The sequence below is a fragment of the Pelophylax lessonae genome (genome assembly GCF_965119305.1).
Source record: "Pelophylax lessonae genome assembly, chromosome: 6".
Lineage (NCBI taxonomy): Eukaryota > Metazoa > Chordata > Amphibia > Anura > Ranidae > Pelophylax > Pelophylax lessonae.
The window spans coordinates 262247682-262268411 of NC_138773.1; the positions used below are offsets into that span (position 1 = coordinate 262247682).

Here is a 20730-nt window from a genome sequence, read left to right on the forward strand (position 1 = left end):
GCAAGACAATATAGAATGCTAATAGTAATGCTCTCATCTTCCCAACCCAATAAACATAGATGGGGATTCCTGAAATATGATCACGACATTCAGAAATATTTACTCTATTTCATTGTTTCTGCCTCAAACACAAGACTCACCAGTACAGCTGTCAGTATTTTGTTTTTTTTTTTTTTAGAGAAAGAAGGGGGGAAAGGAAGGGATATAAATTCAAAAGGATTAAGAAGAGGGGTGGGGGGGAGTGTTATGAACATTTTAGGAGAAAAGTATCTATACAAATGACATCCAAAGTATAATTTAAACAAGGTGGATAAAAATCAATGATTTATTTATTTATATATTTTAAATAAAAAAATCTTTTTTTTCCATTTATATTGGATTTTCTTTTACTTAAATCTGATTTTTTTTTATTTTAATCAAATTTATATTAATAAAATGTTTTTGGAGTAAAAATCTATCTAAAGATGGTTTTCTATTCAAGGTAAATCAATAATTTAGTTTAATTCAGCATGAAATGGAGCTTAGTTATGTAGCATGAGGCTGTATATTCTGCAATATTCACATTTTTGGTAAACTCATTCAATGAATGCAAGCTCTGCAAGCTGAGATAACATGCACTGCATTGATGCATTCACACAATTTCACACTACCAGCATGAATAGGTCCTTACATTTAACCACTTTACCACCGGAGGATTTTGCTGTCTTACGTCCAGGTCACTTTTTGCGATTCGGCGATGTGCGACTTTAACTGACAATTGCGTGGTCATGCGACGCCGTACCCAAACTAAATTTACGTCCTTTTTTTCCCACAAACAGAGCTTTCTTTTGGTGGTATTTGATCACCTTTGCGATTTTTACTTTTTGCGCTATAAACAAAAAAAGAGCATTTATTTTGAAAAAAATAACAATATTTTTAACATTTTTTTATATGAAATTCCCCCCCAAAAAATGTAAAAATCTAATTTTTTTTACATTTTTGGCCAATTTGTTTTCTGCTACATATGTTTGGTAAAAAAAATCACAATAAGCATATTTTTGATTGGTTTGCGCAAAAGTTATTGCGTTTACTAACTAAGGGAAAGATTTCTGTCATTTTTGGTGGTTTTTTTTAACGCGTAATGGCGGCGATCTGCGATATTTTTTGCGGGACTGCGACATTGCGGCGGACAGATCAGACCCTTGACTGACATTTTTGACACTTTTGTGGGTACCAGTGACATTTCTACAGTAATCAGTGCTATAAATATGCACTGTTACTGTAAAAATGACACTGGCAGGGAAGGGGTTAATTTTATTGGAGAGGGAGGGGTTAATGTATGCCTGGTGCTTACTAACGTGTGTGGGGAGAGGTGACTGAGTGACACAAGGACAGATCGCATGTTCAGCTATGCTGAACACTGCAATCTGTCACTCCTTGTCACTTAGGAGATCCGCCCGCTCTGTTTACACAAGCGGGCGGATCTCCAAACTCGATTCCTCGACGATCGGGGAAGAGCAGCGGTGATTGCCGCCACTCCTCCCCTGGCCCGACTCCCGCTGTGACTGAAAACAGCGGGAGCGCGCCTCCGGCGGTGCGCGAGCGCCGCCTACAGGGGGAGGAGTCCAGCGACGTAGGTCTACGTCGCTGGACGGAATCGAGCCACTTTGCCGCAGTACAGTCCCAGTGACTGGTTGGCAAGTGGTTAAAGAGCCTCTCATTTCAGATCCATCATGGCAGTGCCTGTTAGCGGGCATCCACTCACCTGCTGCCGCCACTTCCCTCACCTTGTTATGTCACTGCCGCATTACCAGCCATCACATTAAAGTGAAAGGGACTGTCGGTGAGTCAACAGCAGGCTAGAGGAGGAGCCACTGCAGAACAGAGATGACAGTTGCTCTTTAAAAATTATGATTCAAATCAAGTTGGTTTAAATCAAATCCATGGATGTGAGTTTTTATCTTTTCATTTAATAATAAAGACAGTCATCTAACAAAGAAAACACACAATCTTTAAAACATTTTGTACATATTTTGAATAAATGTTTTAAATGATCAATATCACCAATGAAAAAAAGCTTCACCTTTGCTTTATTGACAATAATTTCAACCACCATCTTTGTGTAGTTGCCTATCAGACATCAGCAGAAGTTAGCCTGCAATAATTGTTTAAAGGGACTAATTCAGTTTCTGAAAGAATTTCAATAGGAATTAGGTTAGAACAGTGACTTTACTGATTTCTCATTTTAAGACCCTTTGCTGTTGACAGTTTCTGGAATTGCTACATTATGAAGTGTGAGCCAACTTATTTTGCACTGCCGATCATGCATACAGTGGTGATCGAAAGTTTGGGCACCCCAGGTAAAAATTTGTATTAATGTGCATAAAGAAGCCAAGGAAAGATGGACAAATCTCCAAAAGGCATCAAATTACAGATTAGACATTCTTATAATATGGATATAAAAAAGCTGCACAGCTTTTTTCTATCCATTTTGTGCTTGGTGTTGTCTCACTGTAAAGCTGCTGCTCTCATTTTTAGTTACAAGCGTGGTTACACAAATTTTACATTCTTATAATATGTCAACAAAAGTTAGATTTTATTTCCATCATTGACACTTTCAAAATTACAGAAAACAAAAAAATGGCGTCTGCAAAAGTTTGGGCACCCTGCAGAATTTATAGCATGCACTGCCCCCTTTGCAAGGCTGAGACCTGCCAGTGTCGTGGATTGTTCTCAATCATCTTCTGGGAAGACCAGGTGATGTCAATCTCAAAGGTTTTAAATGCCCAGACTCATCTGACCTTGCCCCAACAATCAGCACCATGGGGTCCTTTAAGCAGTTGTCTAGAAAACTGAAACTGAAAATAGTTGACGCTCACAAAGCTGGAGAAGGCTATAAGAAGATAGCAAAGCGTTTTCAAATGTCAATATCCTCTGTTCAGAATGTAATTAAGAAATGGCAGTCATCAGGAAGAGTGGAAGTTAAAGCAAGATCTGGAAGACCAAGAAAAATATCAGACAGAACAGCTCACAGGATTGTGAGAAAAACAATTCAAAACCCATGTTTGACTGCACGATCCCTTCAGAAAGATCTGGCAGACACTGGAGTTGTGGTACACTATTCCACTATAAAGAGATACTTGTACAAATATGGTCTTCATGGAAGAGTCATCAGAAGAAAACCTCTTCTACGTCCTCACCACAAAAATCAGCGTTTGAACTTTGCAAATGAACATGACCGATGAGGTTAAAATCAAACTTTTTGGCCGGAATGAGCAAAGGTACAGAATTTAATGAAAAGAACCTCTGTCCAACTGTTAAGCATGGGGGTGGATCAATCATGCTTTGGGGATGTATTGCAGTCAGTGGCACAGGGAACATCTCACGAGTAGAAGGAAAAATTGATTCAATAAAATGTCAGCACATTTTAGATGGTAACTCGATGCCATCTGTGAAAAAACTGAAGTTAAAGAGAGGATGGCTTCTACAAATGGATAATGATCCTAAACGCACCTCGAAATCCACGGGGGATTACATCAAGAGGCGTAAACTGAAGGTTTTGCCATGGCCTTCACAATCTCCTTATGTTTTGTAGAAAGAAAGCGGCACCTCCAGTCGTAGAAAACTTGAAACTTTATTGTGAAATCAAAGGTCCAACACCGAACATACGTACAAGACAAACTGGATCAGCAGACACATTTCACACCATGTGCTTAAACAGCACTTGAAAAAAGAGCGCGCACGCCCACTGTGAGTCGTGCGCAAGCTCTGAAACGCGTCCTGTCATTTTCCATCTCCGGTGACGTCACGCAGCGTGCGCTGTGTTCCAGCGTGGTCCTTTGGCGCCCAGCCGTACCTGGAATCCGGAAGACGTGAGGATCCCTTGCCTAGCGTCCTATCATCCACCCGACCAGCACGGAGCATTCTACTCTGCGGGACCCCTGGGGCTACATCCACCTTCTGACCCACCACCGGAGTGTACAAGCCTAGATTTTACTTTTCATCTAATGAGTTGCTAATATATAGTGATGTCAAGTTTATAATAAATTGCTGCACTTAGAGGCGCTCTATCTCTCTTTTTCTCCACATGTATCCACAGCGTTGACTTCACTGTGTCTCCTGGAGCTAGCCCTTACAGCAGCAATTACCATCTATTGCACTATTGAACTACTTTGTTTTTAGGGACTTTACCTTTGATTTTTGGGACTTTCCCTTTGGACTTTATCTAGGGACTTTTTTGAAATTCAATTACAGTCCAGTGTTTTGTCCCTGTCCTTATCATCCTACAGCACCATATATTGTTCCTTTATTTGCATATTGCTATCATCCCATTCAGCCTGTACCAGAGCGCTTGCTCCCTTACTTGATTGTGAGGCTCTAGGGGGCGAGCGCGCACCGCCGGAGGCACGCTTCCGCCCCTGCTCGTTCACGGACCCCCCGCGCGTGTGAGCGGCGGACCCGAAGCTGAAGTTAGAAGCTGATCATCTACTATGCACAGCTGCACCGGATTTGACTGGGAAAAACTACAATACAACACCAAAACCTGATTCCATCTATGAAGCATGGTGGATGAAGAATGGCATGGGGCTGCTTTCCTGAATCAGTCTAAACAGCATGCAATCACTAAAGCACAAATATATTAAAAAGTGAATCATGAAATTCTACAACAGAATTGCCAGAGCACATACAGTGGTGATCGAAAGTTTGGGCACCCCAGGTAAAAATTTGTATTAACCACTTAAGCCCCGGAAGATTTTACCCCCTTCCTGACCAGGGCCTATTTTGCGATTCGGCACTGTGTGAATTTAACGGACAATTGCGCGGTCGTGCGACGCTCTACCCAAATGAAATTGACGTCCTTTTTTTCCCACAAACAGAGCTTTCTTTTGGGGGTATTTGATCACCTGTGCAATTTTTTGATCATGCGCTATAAACAAAAAAAAAAAGAGAGTCAATTTTGCAAAAATAACAATATTTTTCACATTTTTTTATATGAAATTCCCCCAAAAAATATTTAAAAATCAACATTTAACATTTTAGGCCAATTTGTTTTATGCTACCCATGTTTGGTAAAAAAAATCGCAAAAAGCGTATTTTGATTGGTTTGCGCAAAAGTTATTGTGTTTACTAACTAAGGGAAAGATTTTTGTCATTTTTGTTGTTTTTTTTTTTAACGAGTAATGGCGGCGATCTGAGATTTTTTTTGCGGGACTTCGACATTGCGGCGGACAGATCTGACCCTTGACTGACATTTTTTACACTTTTGGGGGTACCAGTGACATTACTACAGTAATCAGTGCTATACATATGCACTGTTACTGTAAAAATGACACTGGCAGTGAAGGAGTTAACTTTATTGGAGAGGGAGGGGTTAAGTGTGTCCCTAGGGGCATGTTTCTAACTGTGATTGGCTGTGGCTACATGTGTAAGAACAGTGATCAACGGTCCTACATAGTAGAACCGTGTGATCTCCATTCTTACACAGGGAAGAAGGACAGGCGGCTTTGTTTATATTAGCCGCCTGCCTTTCTTCCGGTGTAACGGAAGATCGCGAGTGCCCGGCGGACATCGGGTATGCCGGGCACACACGCGAGGGGGGGTCCATGACCGCGCGGGAGAGTGCCTCCGGCTCCCCACGCTCGCTCCCTAGAGCCTCACAGGCTAGCGATGTAGACCTACGCCGCTTTGCCTGTGAGGGGCTGACCACCGCAGTAAATAGTCGTGCGGCGGTCGGCAAGCGGTTAAACTGTTTAGTAAAGATATAAAAATGTAAAATGCTGTGTGTTGATTGTTCATGTGAAATTATAATTATCCTGATTTTAGTAAAGAAGCATGTTCACTTTTCTTAGTAAATTACTTTTCACTTTTCTCAGTAAATTATGTGAAAAAAAAGTGAAAATTCACTTTGCAAAGAATACCCAATTATGTACAAAAAGAAAAAAAAGACTTTTGCTTTCCAAATGATTAGATGAGGTCAGCACAACTTCACCTCATTCTCTTCGCAAAGTGAAAACTGACAGTGTGAAATTAAAATTCACAAGTGAATAAGGTAAAGTTGTGCTAACTTCAATCATTTAATCATTTGTAAGTGAAAATCCTGTTTTTTTTATTTTCCTTTGGAAAGTTAGTTTTATTTTGTTTTATATCATTTATTAAGATAAGTGAAAATCCCCCTTGCAGTGTGACAATTCACATTTTTTAAGTACAGATTCTCTATTCTTATAGTAAATCAACCACAATGTATTTTGTTTGTACATCTTAACCCTAATTTACTAAAGAGATGGGGCACTTTGACTTTCCAAAGTACATTTTTATTTATTTTAATGAATGAGGTGAAACAAAGTGAAAATTCACTTTGTGAAAAATACCCAATCACGTGCAAGGAAAACTAGAAAAAAAAAAAAAACTTGATTTTTGCAAGAACATGGCTGAATAATTGAAGCCAGCACAATTTCACCTGGTTCACTAAACGAGGTGAAAATTCACTTTGAAAGTTACCATGCTCCACTCCTTTAGTAAATGAACCCCAGTAATTTATTACTGCAGTGTTTACCCTAAATAGAAGGTTGGTAGATTATCCACTAGAGGCATAATAGATTAAAGTATATGTTCACATTTTTTTCTAGCTTTAAAAAAATTGGGGAAGGTTTAAAACCCATCAGGTTTTACTGCTAAGTGAGGTTAGATTTTCTCAGAGTCTTTCCTTCATTTACTATTTTGCTGACGTTTCATCAGACAGAAAGTGAGGGTAATGCTGGATTAGACTTAGGGTCCTTTCACATGGCCCGCATCCCCCAACGGAGCCGTTCTGCTCAGCGGGGGATCGATCCGCCGATCCTCGCTAAGCAGGTGGATGACAGCACACAGCGGAGACGGAGCTGTCAGATCCCGGCTGTCCTCTAGGGGGGAATCGGATGAGAATGGACCACCTATTCGTTCCCATCTGATCTGATCCGCTGAAAACCCGATTTTCCATCCATCCGGATTTCACGAATAGGATCGGAAGCGGATAGCAGCGGGTGTCAGCGGAGATGTCTCCGCTGACATCCGCTGCCCCATAGGGATGCATGGAGGGTCCGATCAGGTCCGCCTGAAAAACTGACAGGCGGATCTGATCGGATCGTTTGTGTGAAAGGACCCTTAAGCCTAATACACACGGGCGGAATGTCGGGCAGCATTGGCCGGATTCTATTAACATTTGGCCCGTGTGTACTGCAGTCGACTGTTTGGATAGCTTCTGTCGAAGGAGCATGATCGAAAAAGGTCTGCCAATCGGCTCCTGATCAGCGTTCTCAGCCAAAAAACTACTAGTGTGTACTTAGCTTTATCAGTAGTTCATGGTTGAAAAAAGTCAACCCGACTTATACAGGGCGCAGGGACTCTGGTGAGGCCACTTCCAATTTAAACAGGGGGCCCCTTAGCTATGGGACCAAGAGTTTAGAACCCATGTGTAATGAGTCTGAGAGCACCAGATCAAAGATCAGAGGCCAAAAACACATAATACTGGTGTTCATAACAAGAAAACTTAAAACACCTAAAGGGTTTCAGAGGCTCAGGAATCTCCCCCTTCCTCAGTGCTCAACGAGGTAACACCAAAAAAGCTGCTTTTACAGGGATTTGAGTTTGTATTTCAGCTTGAAGAAGCTTATGCTTTTTTAAAAAAGGATTTTTATTGAGCTTCTTTAAGCTTTTTTGAGCATGAGGGTTTTTTTTTCACAAACCCTCCCCTCCTTTTTCGTTTTTTCAAGCTCTTTTGAGCTTTTTCATGATTTTTCACGCTTTTTTGGGCACTTAGGCGTCTTTTCTGCCCTAAAGCTCCTCTCGAAAATGCAAGTTTGCTGGGTTTAAATGTTTTTCTGCCCGTAAAACACATTTTTTTAATTGCTGTCATTGTCCCGGTTACACAGTGTACCATGGCTTCATACAAGCTTGGCAATGTCCTTACTTCTACTTATGAAGCATTAATAGGGTGTACTGTTTTTTTTTTTTTTTTTTGTACAGGGCTGTTATTATTTATTTGTTTTCCATTTGCAAAGATGAACATAAGTTTTGCAACCCACCTGTTATCTAAGGGCCTCACTATTCATGCAGTCATTTGCTCTCTACACAGAATAGTAATCATATAATCAGAAATATTCTGCACAGAAATCCTTCTTTAATAGTCTGTGTACACTTAACAACTGATCTTTTTGAGCCTAAAGTTAAATGTGATGTCTGTGTCAGAGTTTGGTTAAATGTAAGTAGATTACTTTGTTACCCTCACATCTGAGTCTGTGTAAAATCCTTGGAGCTTCATTAGCAGATTTTCTGAACATGTTAATGCAGCTCTATTACAAGCTAATTATGGGTCAGAGGATCGCAAGCACTGCTTTAGCAATAATCCAATTTTGTTTTTATGTCTGTAGTTATAAAAATAAAACAATTATTCTTAGAGTGCTGTCTAATTGAAATGTTTTACTCTGAAAGATAAATAGCTTAAACTGTGGTTTAGCAAAATAACTAAAAAATCCTCTGCACAGATTAGTCGGATAAAACTGTATGCTTAAATTATAAGTATTTTTTAAAATTTTGTATAGATTAGGGAGGAGTTAGAACCCCTGTCAGATTTTATTTGCTTTGTCCTTGCTTTGGAGTTTCCCTCTCTATCCATGCCAGTGGTCATTGTCATTGATATTAAAGGTAACTGAGAATTACACATTTTGAGCCGTGACCAGAGTAGAGTAGAACAAAACATGGTGTATAACCATTCTCTATTCTATAAGAAAGCACAGTTTTGAGTTTTGCTATGCTTTAAAGTTCAACTGCTATGCTATAGGGGGACAAGATGGATTCTAGCAGTGTTAGGAGGTTAGGTTCTTGGAGAGTTAGGTGACTCTGAACTGATTAATGTTATTATTACATTTCAAAGATTTTATTACATAAATGTAAACAGATTAGTTGTTGCCAAGACCAGCTATAAAGTAAGAATGCAATGCTTTCAAAGATATATATTTTAATTGTTTATTTTTATCAATTTACAAAATGCAAAGTGTGCAAACAAAAGAAATATCTACTTTAAATCAATATTTGGTATGACTACCCTTTGACTTCAAACAAGCATCAATTCTACTAGGTACACACAATGCTTGTGCACACAGTTTTTGAAGGAACTCTTCTGTGGATGTAGGCAGCCTCAAATCCTTCTTTTTCTTTAGACAGACTTGATGATGTTGAGATCACGGTTCTGTGGGGGCCAAACCATCACTTCCAGAACTTCTTGTTCTTCTTTATGCTGAATATAGTTCTTAATGAAATTGGCTGTCAATTTGAAGTCATTGTCCTGTTGCAGAATAAATTGGGGCCAATCACATGCCTATCTGATGGTATGGCACAATGGATAAGTATCTGCCTGTATTTCTCAGGATTTAGGACACCATTGATTGGGCAATGTTGAGGACCATAGACATAGTGGTCAGCCAAGGAAACTTAATTCAGCAGATGAAAGACACATCATGCTTGCTTACTTCCTTTTGACATCAAAAGATGTGCAGCAGTGCCATCAGCACATAACTGGTGGAAACCAGTAGGGCCCAGGTACACCCATCTACAGAGAAATCTGGCTAGAAGTGGACTTCATGGAAGAATTGCGGTCAAAAAGCCCTACCTCTGATGTGAAAACAAAGCTAAGTGACTCATCTATGCATGAAAACATAGGAAATGGGATGCAGAAAAATGACAGCAGGTTCCCTGGACTGATGAGTCAAAATATGAAATATTTAGCTGTAGCAGGAGGCAGTTTGTTTGCCGAAGGGCTGGAGAGCGGTACAATAATAAGTATCTGCAGGCAACCGTGAAACATGGTGGAGGTTTCTTGCAAGTTTGGGGCTGTATTTCTGCAAAAGGAATTGGAGATTTGGTCAAGATCAATGGTGCCCTCAATGCTGAGAACACCATTGATCCACTGACATCAATGATGTGGGAATCTCAACATCAAGGCTGTCTGGGACTATTTGAAGAGACAAAAGGATTTAAAGGCAGTCTACGTCCACAGAAGATCTCAGCCAATAGCTCTCCAAGATGTTTGAAACAATCTACCTGCCGAGTTCCTTTGACTATGTGCACAAGCACTGTATGTGCCTAGAAGAATTAATGCTGGTTTAAAACCAAAGAGTAGTCACACCAAATATTGATTTGGTTTGGATTTCTCTACTGTTCATTTACATTCCATTTTGTTTATTGATAAATATATATTTTTTTACAGCCCTTTTTTAAACCTGCCTAAAACCCTTGCACAGTAATGTAGATATATATATATATATATATATATATATACAGTATCTCACAACAGTGAGTACACCCTCCACATTTTTGTAAATATTTTATTATATCTTTCTATGTGACAACACTGAAGAAATTACACTTTGCTACAATGTAAAGTAGTGAATTTACAGCTTGTACAACTGTGTAAATTTGCTATCCCCTCAAAATAACTCAACACACGGCCATTAATGTCTACACCACTGGCAACAAAAGTGAGTACACCCCTAAGTCAAAATATCCAAATTGGGCCCAAAGTGTCAATATTTTGTGTGGCCACCATTTTTTTCCAGCACTGCCTTAACCCTCTTGGGCATGGAGTCCTCTTCCACTAATCCATGATAACATCACAGAGCTGGTGGATTTTGGAGACATGCTTGGCCAGTCCATTACCTTTACCGTCAGCTTCTTTAGCAAGGCAGTGGTCATCTTGGAGGTGTGTTTTGGGTCGTTCATGTTGGAATACTGCCCTGTGGCCCAGTCTTCAAAGGGAGGGGATCATGCTCTACTTCAGTATGGCACATTACATGTTGGCATTCATGGTTCCTTCAATGAACTGTAGCTCCCCAGTGGCGGCAGCACTCATGCAGCCCTAGACCATGACACTCCCACCACCATGCTTGACTGTAGGCAAGACACACTTGTCTTTGTACTCCTCACCTGGTTGCCGCCACACACGCTTGACACCATCTGAACCAAATAATTTTATCTTGATCTAATCAAACCACAGGACATGGTTCCAGTAATCCATGTCCTTAGTCTGCTTGTCTTCAGCAAACTATTTGTGGGCTTTCTTGTGCATCATCTTTAGAAGAGGCTTCCTTCTGGTATGACAGCAATGCAGACCAATTTGATGCAGTGTGCAGAGTATAGTCTGAGCACTGACAGGCTGACCCCCCACCCCTTCAACCTTTGCAGAAATGCTGGTAGCACTCACACATCTTTTTGCTAAATACAACCTCTGAGGTTGTATTTGGGAAATAGACGTACGAGTGCTGCCAGCATTGCTGCAGAAATTGAATTAGCATGTCAGTGCTCAGACCATACGCCGTGCACTGCATCAAATTGGTCTGCATGTCTGTCATCTCAGAAGGAAGCCTGTTCTAAAGATGATGCACAAGAAAGCCCGCAAACAGTTTGCTGAAGAGAAGCAGACTAAGGACATGGATTACTGGAACCATTTCCTGTTGTCTGATGAGACCAAGATAAACATATTTGGTTCAGATGATGTCAGGTGTGTGTGGCAGCAACCAGGTGAGGAGTAAAAAGACAAGTGTGTCTTGCCTACAGTCAAGCATGGTGGTGGGAGTGTCATGGTCTGGGGCTGCATAAATGCTGCCACCACTGGGGACCTACAATTCATAGAGGGAGCCATGAATGCCAACATGTACTGTGACATACTGAAGCAGAGCATGATCCCCTCCCTTTCAGAGACTGGGCCACAGGGCAGTATTCCAACATGATAAAGACCAGGACACACCTTCAAGGAGACCACTGCCTTGCTAAAGAAGCTGAGGGTAAAGGTAATAGACTGGTCAAGCATGTCTCCAGGCCTAAACCCTATCGAGCATCTGTGGGGCATCCTCAAATGGAAGGTGGAGGAGTGCAAGGTCTCTACCATCCACCAGCTCCATGATGTCATCATGGAGGAGTGTTAGAGGACTCCAGTGGCAACCTGTGAAGCTCTGGTAAACCCCATGCGCAAGAGGGTTAAGGCAGTGCTGGAAAATAATGGTGGCCACACAAAATATTGACATTTTGGGCTCAATTTGGACATTTCCACTTACGCTTGTGCTCACTTTTGTTGCCAGTGGCTTAGACATTAATAGCTGTGTACACTCACTACTTTACATTGTAGCAAAGTGATATTTCTTCAGTATTGTTACATGAAAAGATATAATAAAATATTTACAAAAATGTGAGGGGTGTACTCACTTTTGTGAGATACTGTGTATATATATATATATATATATATATATATATATATATACATGTGTGCGCTCAAACTTTTTTTTTTTTAGTTTGGATAAAGTAGGAAACTGTTAAAACAACTGTCAGGTTTTGGTTGCTATCTGTTTCCAATTCAAGAGATTTTCCTCCAATTCTTGTCATGTACACATAACAGGAACTGAAAGGACATCTCTGTTAGAAATATTTAAAAGAATTGTCCCCATTGGAAGATTTCTCATCTGTTCTTACTCTGGTGTCAGATCAAAAATGTTGATTGACCCATTGGTCACCAGGACATACAGAATGAGAGAATCCCTCTAGCAATGACCAAGACAGCAATAAAAACTGACAGGGGCTCCAATGCCTTGCCACTCCACCCAAAGCTGATCCAAAGCTATAAAAAAAGTTTTGGCTTTATAATATATGTATATATATATATATATATATATATATATATATATATATATATATATATATATATATATATATATATATATATATATATATATTATGTAGTTAGATTGAATAGCTGGAATAAGAAAAAATATTTAGGGATCTAGTGAAAAAGTAATATTGCACTTTTATTACTAAGCAATACATTTTAGCTTGTCTATAATGTATTCCACTGTGATGAACCATTTTTGTTGCAGAAACTGACCTGTTCAAGCTCATCAGAAGGCAGCACTGTTGACATAAGGCCAGCCGGGGAAGGTGAACCTGCAGCTTTAGTGGAGCCGGAGGAAATTATGGAGCCAGAAGCTTGCTTTACAGAAGGTACTTCTATCAAGCTGTGACACATTGTCCTCTACACGTTCACGTTTGTTGTTTTCCATATATTCAGTCACAGCAGAAAAATATTAATCTCTAAATTAGCCATTTAAAGTTTCAATAGATGTATTTCAGCACCATAATAATTACCCTCCGCGAGTTTAATATATTTCTCCCTATGGTACTCCCTACACAATTACAACAAAAAAGAAATCATTAAACACAATGAGGTTACACATGAAAGAAAAAATAAAAACTGAATCAAACACAAAACTGGCAGGAAAAGCTTGCATATGGCAGTTTCAAATGTATTTTTACTAAGAGATCCTTTTCCTATTTTTCAAAATCTTGCCCCTGTAAATGCCAAAAGCCTAAAAGAAATGGATAACATTATGATGACATACAATTCTGACTGTAAATTTGTAGTTTTAACATGAAAAGTGTCAGAAATAACAATAGTGCTGAGATGCGGGCACCTGATGCCTGTAAGTACTGGTGTTTGTCTTCTAGTCAGTCCTTTTGATTCTAGTCCCAGGCTGCATACGATCTTCACCTTTTACCAAAGTCGAGATTTACTTTCTCCATTCCATCCCAGCACTAAGCCCTACATCATTATTCTCTCTCCTATATCAGAGCCCCTATTGCCCAATAAAGAGAGAGACTAAAGAACAGGGGAGACCATAAAAAGTTACTTCACTTTTACCAAAAGACTGTCTATGCAGATAAGGGGTATCTGTAGATAAAAACAAGCTGTGCAGCATTGACCAAAGTTCTCGCTATATGTGTAAGCCCTTTACATTCCTCATGAATCCTGATTGGGATACTTCTAGGATGTTGCTATGGATGCTGCTAAGAAAAGTCTAGTGCTACTGCTCACCTTCACCAACACAGGAGAGAGCTCTCAAATGCTGAGCTCAGAGCTACTGCATCATGGGAGAGAAATCGCATTTGAGGGGGTTTGAATCAGAGAAAGAGCTGCTCCTGTGACTGTGAATGGCGAACAGTAGCATTAGGCTGTTCTTAACAATGTTGGATGTCACAAGGTACATAAATGGCATACACCTATAGCAAAGGCATTATTCCACTTGGGTCAAAGCTGCACAGCTTGTTTTTTCTACAGATGCCCTTTATCTGCACAGGCAGTTTTTTGGTAAAGTTGAGCTATGCATTTAATGAGTCTTAGAGACTAGGATTAAGGGGCTTCATGGGAACCCATATATTTACTTGAAGATTTAAATTTCAGCACCATTATTAATTTAGATATATTTTGGCTGCTATTGGTAATCCATCTTTCTGAATTTGTTAGCTTCCTGGCAAGGGCGTAGCTACAGGGGTTGCAATTGCAACCAGGCCCCATGCTCCAGGGGGTCTGGGTGGCTCCCCTGTACACCTGGATAGAAGGGGCAGCGGGGGCAGCATTTAGAGAAATCACTGTCCTCCTTTTTCCTCCTGTAGCTGCAGGAGGAAAATGGTGAAGATTGGTTCCTCTGTATGCTGCCCTCGCCACTTCTCCTATCCAGTTCACTTGTGTTCTGCTGTCCCTAGGCCCCTGTATGCTCCCCTGGTCCCCCTCCTAATGTGCTGCCCCCCCCTCAGTGCTCCCTCCCCTTTCCAGCCGGCTGCTGCAGGGGATGTGTCACAATAGAGAACCAGGAAGGGGTCGGTAAATATGTAATTTACCAGCTCCTTCCTTTTCTGAATGGACAGAGTCATAGTCAGTGACATTGTAAATAATAAAATAAAATGATAAAAAATAATACAATTAAAATACCAAAAAATAAAAACTACTGACAGCAGTGGGTGAACTTCCAGGATCACAAAGGTCACACTTGCGACTGTGCCCCTTGCATTCAACCAGCGTGGGGAGGCCCCAAGATGGCAGGAAGGGGGACCACTGCAGAACTTTTGAAAGGGTCCCACTGCGGGACCATAATAAAGGGCCCCGCGATGAGAGTAAAGGGCCCCAGGATCAGTGGGAAGAGCCCCAGGCTTGAAGGGTAGGGCCCCGGCCAGGGGTCCGGGGGGCCCTTTATGGTTTCTTGCACCGGGGCTCTGAAGGTTCTAGTTACGCCTCTGCTTCCGGGCCTACATTTAATTGCTTAAAGACTTTGACCCAGAGCCAGTGATAAGGTCAGGAGATCTGACCTACTCTGGTTTCACTTGTTACATGCATGTGTCAGTGACTCAAGAAATATGGAACTCAGGGAAAGACAAGCAACTAGCCTCTATGTTTCTCTAACCACAGGTTTTCTTTTTATTTAGATGGAGCCTTACTCTAATATTCTTCCCCTCTGTATGGTGGCTCCTCCAGCCCTTTCTTTTACATAGCCTTATAAAGCCATGCTTTAGGTTTTTAAACCTGGTTTTTCAGAAACAATCCATGTGACAACACAAGGAGGAAAGAAGGAAAGGAAAATTGATTGTTTTTAGTGATTACTTTACCCAGACAGAATGGGTGAGAATTAAAGTCCAAATAGGGAAACACTGTTCCCCACGACAATGGGACAGTTTAGTAAAGGGCCAGTTTGTATCCATAGTAAAGGCATAAGATCATGGAAAAATAACTATTGCCGAAAAAATTCCAACTGCACTGAATCTATTTTAATTGTCCATTTCTTTTGTGATTGTTTTTTCAGGGTGTATCAGAAAGTTCCCATGTTGTGATGTCAGTACTCTAGAAGGGAGAGGCAAGCAGTGGTGGAACCTAAGAAAAACATGTTTCAGAATAGTAGAGCACAACTGGTTTGAAACATTCATAATCTTTATGATTCTTCTTAGCAGTGGAGCTTTGGTAAGTGTTGCTCAGTTGTCAAGATTTCAGTTGTCACGTACTTCCTTGTACAAATAAGATCAGCAAAATATTTTGCAAAGCAGCAAAACACGTGAGCTTATTTTATAAGGGGAAATCTCGCGCTTTTGATAATCACACCTTGATGAAGTGAAAATCAAAAATAGGTGTATATAAATAAATAAATAAATATATATATATATATATATATATATATATATAAATGTGAATGCATGTGCCGCAACTTAATATAAAATAAATGAGAAATAATGAAAAAAGCAACACTAGTTGCGCACAAAAAGAAATAAACAGTCTCTTATACCATAAATGTTAATATACAGTGAATGTATAACCAAACGTAATATAAGTGATAAATAAATGTGACTATAACCAAATTATCAGAAAATAGTCCATAATTAGATCCAGAGCAAAGAATTAAATTAAAAAGTCCAAAAACAATATTGTAGTGATGGGGAAAAGAGTCTAAAAACCAATATTGTGGTAGTGATAAACCAGGAGATCCTGTGAAATTCCAGTGCTAATTAAATGAGGTAACACCCAGAAGATCCACCGCCGTTGTGATCCACACCCCTCAGATTAGCATTAGCAACTCACTCTCACTTGTTGCCCACCACTCTCGTGGATGAAGCTAACAGCGCTATAGACAATCCAACTTGGCAATCAAAGAAGAAGCACTCATAAAGCACAGGTCGATGGGAAAACCTCCTCAGCTCATTTGCATGTGAAAAAAACACAATAGAGGGGCTCCTCTGGTGCAATACCGTTAAACTACTTTATTGAAATGAAAAAAACAACTTAAATTGTCCGTACATGTCATAAACTTGCCAAGCGCATAATCATAACAATAGCACAAATGAGAGGGGATAGGAGAGCTCACTCTAGTCCCGGATGCTGCAGCGTTGTATAACGATGTGTTCCTGGAGCCAGAGGAACATCTCTGCTCACCTCGATCAATCCTCCAGTCAGCCGTGTGGCCACGCTACTGACGTGTTTCGTCACTTCCTGACTTTGTCAAAGTTTCACTATTTCTCATGTGAGCTTATTTGTTAAAACTTTATTATATATATATATATATATATATATATATATATGCATATATATATATATATATATATATATATATATATATATATATATATATATATGCAACATATGCATATATATATATATATATATATACTGTATATATATATTGCTTAAAAGTGTTTTTATTTTTTTTACTTAAAAGTGTTAGCTAGAGTAAGGTTTTCTTTTGTTTGTCACTTGCTTCAAGTTTGAAACTTCATGTCTATCTAAGACTACCTTGTTAACAGGATGACAATGCTGCAGTGGGATTTCACTGCTGGAGAAACAATGTTGTTGTCATCCTGGTAAAGGCAGTGACAAAATATTAGCAGGATCAACAGCTAATAATAAAACTATATCTGTTGTGTTAATGTTGTCTACAGACTGTATAGTAAATGTAATTTTTGATTTTGCTCATAGTTCCACTTTAACTAACGTAAAACTGTATTGTCTGCACTGGTGAAGTTACACAATTATTACAAAATTATTAAGCAACATTTCTTTTCACTTTTATGGTGTTTTAATTAATGCATAAGTACAGTGTAACTTTTTTCATCTTTATTTCAGTAACATATTTAATATGGTTGATTCAAAACTCTAGACTTTCTTTAATTTTAGGCTTTTGAAGACATTTATATAGAACAAAGAAAAACAATTAAAACCATGCTAGAATATGCTGATAAAGTCTTCACATACATCTTTATCCTTGAAATGCTTCTGAAATGGGTGGCCTATGGATTTGCTAAATACTTCACCAATGCCTGGTGCTGGCTGGACTTCCTGATTGTCGATGTAGGTATTTAGGAATGTATTTCTTTCCCTAACTGCCTTTCATTTATTCTCAATGTATGGTGGCTAGCAACAATAAGCATTTAACGTTCAATATAAAATATATAATTATTACTTTAATAAATGTTTGTGCAGCAATCCTTCAAACTGTTTTTCTATATATGACCGGTGGGATTTCTGATTGCATTGCACATGGCAACTAGTGACATGCTGTTCACCCCACCATATAAAAATATATATGTTTACTGACTGTTCCCTGTGTGGTTGTTGTGCATATAGTGATATGAGCTTGGTGGGCTTTTCCCTCACTGTAAGAAAAACATATATAACCAGTAATGTGTAGAAATTCGGAGCATCTGTAGGCCCTTCAATATTTCATTTACAAGGTGGAATTTAACATCCTATCTCTTGAAACTCACACAATATTTTTTTATGTATGTAGCATTAATATGTATTAGAATTAATTTACGGAAATAATTTAGATTAATTTAAGGAAATAGGCTGTTCACTTTGCAATAAAATTTAGTTAATGTGGTAAAATTCACTTAATTGTGCAAGGGAAAAATAAATAAACAGCATTTTTACTCACACGTGATTAGATGGTGAAGGTCAGCAGAGCTTCATCTCATTCACTAAGCTAAGGGAAAATTCTCTTACAAAATGAAATTCCCTTCCAAAGTGAACAGCCTATTTGTCTTTAGTTAATCTAGCCAACTAAGTGTACTTTTAAACAAAATCAGTTTGACTACATATTCACTTTTTCTTCTTTTCTTCCAATTTTAATGCCACATTGATAGCATTTTCATATTTTTTAATCAAAATTAAACTTATAATTGTTTGACTGTGTACATTTTTATCCCAATGAGCTCAGACATCTATTTGAATTAGCAATATGCCAGGGGTGTTAGGTGGCAACATTTTGTTTTTAAGTTACTGTCTGAAAAGTATAAGAGATTTTAAGCTGACACTGTCTTCTAGACATTATCATTTAGATGATTTAAAGTGTTTGTAAACCTCAGACATTAAATATGAAAAAAAAGCACATCCTTTTATAGTGTGTATTTGTCTCTCTCCAAAGCTGGAGTGAGATTTCTCCCTGTTGTCTAGTTCTAAAACGAGTCACTTCTAGCAGCTTTTCCGACACCAAGAGTTAAAATGGTGACAGGGAAGGGAGCTGCAGCCCATGACTGTTACCCACAGCTGTGCTTGTTTTCCATAATGTGTGAAGGCTCATTTTCAATTTATTTTTGATTATGCAGACCTTGAGCCTGTCATCACAGACCTGGAACAGGTATACAGGATGGTGGGTCAGACTTTTCTGACTTTGCCAGCTGCATACTTGTTCTTAGTCAGTGATTTACTAGGGAGTGAAACCAGGAACAGGACAACTGCTCTGTGCATCTTTTTAAACACTAATGACACATCTTCTCAAATTCACAAAAAGTTAATTAGCCTATTTTTAAGCGGAACTAAAGTATACCTACCTGTTTACAGTGATCCCCGAAATTTAAGCTGAGCTGCGCATGTGCTGCTCAGTTTACAGCGGCTGTACCGATCCTGTGTGTGGGGATGACTAGCTCCTACGCATGATAAGTCGACCCCTTAATAATTCCACCAATCCTACCAAAGTGTCCACAAAGAACATCAATGTTAGTTTTAAAAAAAGTAGAGAATGTGGGCTTAATTGGGTGGCAGATTTAGTGGCATTTGTGGATTTCTGCAATCTTCAAAATAAACCCAAACAAAGTTCTATGTTCAAATGAATGGGTTAATAATCTAATCTGTATTTAATATATATTCTTTAAAACTGTGTTGCCCCTGGCTAGCAATGATTACCGGTCACATATCCATTCACTTAATACATTTGTAATCATAATGAATAATGGTGTTTTAGTATGATGAATTATGGTGTTCTGTGGTCTTTCATATTTGATGAAATGATAATGATCTGCATTACTTTGCTACATTTTTTTAATGTTATGTTTTTGAATGGCCACTGCAATTGTTAAATACTGAAACAATGATTATTTATTATTTTCACAATATTTAAATGCTGAAATAAATCAGGCATTCCCCACATGTGCAACAACCACAGTACATGGTAAGTACAAAAACTAATAATAACACATACTTTTTCATCAAGGCCAAAGAGCACAAATGAAGAAGACTGGGAGGTAATCAGAAACTTTAAGGTTGAGTGCCAATTGCAAAGGAAACAGTGGTGCTAAAATTTTTCAGTAGCGGGTATGTTAATCAGCTGCATTATTGCCCTGTGACATTCTGTGTACCAAGCATTGGTCGAAGTTAAGCTTTTGTAAAATTTAGTTACAGTTTTTGAATTTTAGAAAAAAAATTTTTTTAGTTTAAATTCAGAAAAAATAAATAAATAAATAAATCAGCTTGCCCAGGCTAATTCATACAAATGCATTCGATCACTGCTTGCAGTATGATTCTAATGAAAGGAGTTAGAGTGGTGTGATTCTTTGGAGCGTGATTTCATTGTTGTGTATGTCATCTATTTTATTCATTATTATTTTTGTTCTGCTTTGTGTTCCATTTGTGAAGCAAAAATCTTTCATTAGAAATCATTTAGTGTCTTTACATAAAAACAGACATTCATTTTATTTTTATTTTTATCTTTTTTTCCCCTTCCCAAGAGGGTATAACAATTAGGGCAATATGAACATGTATATAAATTAAACTTTTAGTGAACTAAAATTATAGTGGTTTTGGAGCTACTTTATTACTTCATTATTTTGAGGAAATAGGTGATTTATATCTACTAATACATCAAATCTTTATTTTATAAACAAATAGTTAATACAAGGTGCACCCCTGACACTGGTGTCACAGATCATTGTGGGTTTTCAAATGCAGCAGCAGATGTTTACTTTCAGGCTTTCTCTATATAATTGAAACATTCTATTGGGATAGATAAGTCACTCTTATGACTGATTCAGCTGTGTATGTGTAACTTAAGCTTTAGCCTAATAAACATATGAAAAGAAACCCAGAGCTTCACCTGCTGGATGTAAATTGTTAATATGGGATTTTGAAGTAGCCATATTTGATAT

The 20730-nt window shown here is 38.8% G+C and overlaps 1 protein-coding gene across 1 annotated transcript in view; it reads left to right on the forward strand.

Annotated features, from left to right (window-relative positions):
* Positions 1-20730, forward strand: part of LOC309558200 (sodium channel protein type 2 subunit alpha-like) — a 218850-nt gene that overhangs the window by 160282 nt on the left and 37838 nt on the right. Inside the window, 3 exon segments of the mRNA XM_082261220.1 lie at positions 12876-12999; positions 15630-15784; positions 17486-17659. Of these exon segments, the coding sequence (XP_082117346.1) occupies positions 12876-12999; positions 15630-15784; positions 17486-17659 (453 nt within the window).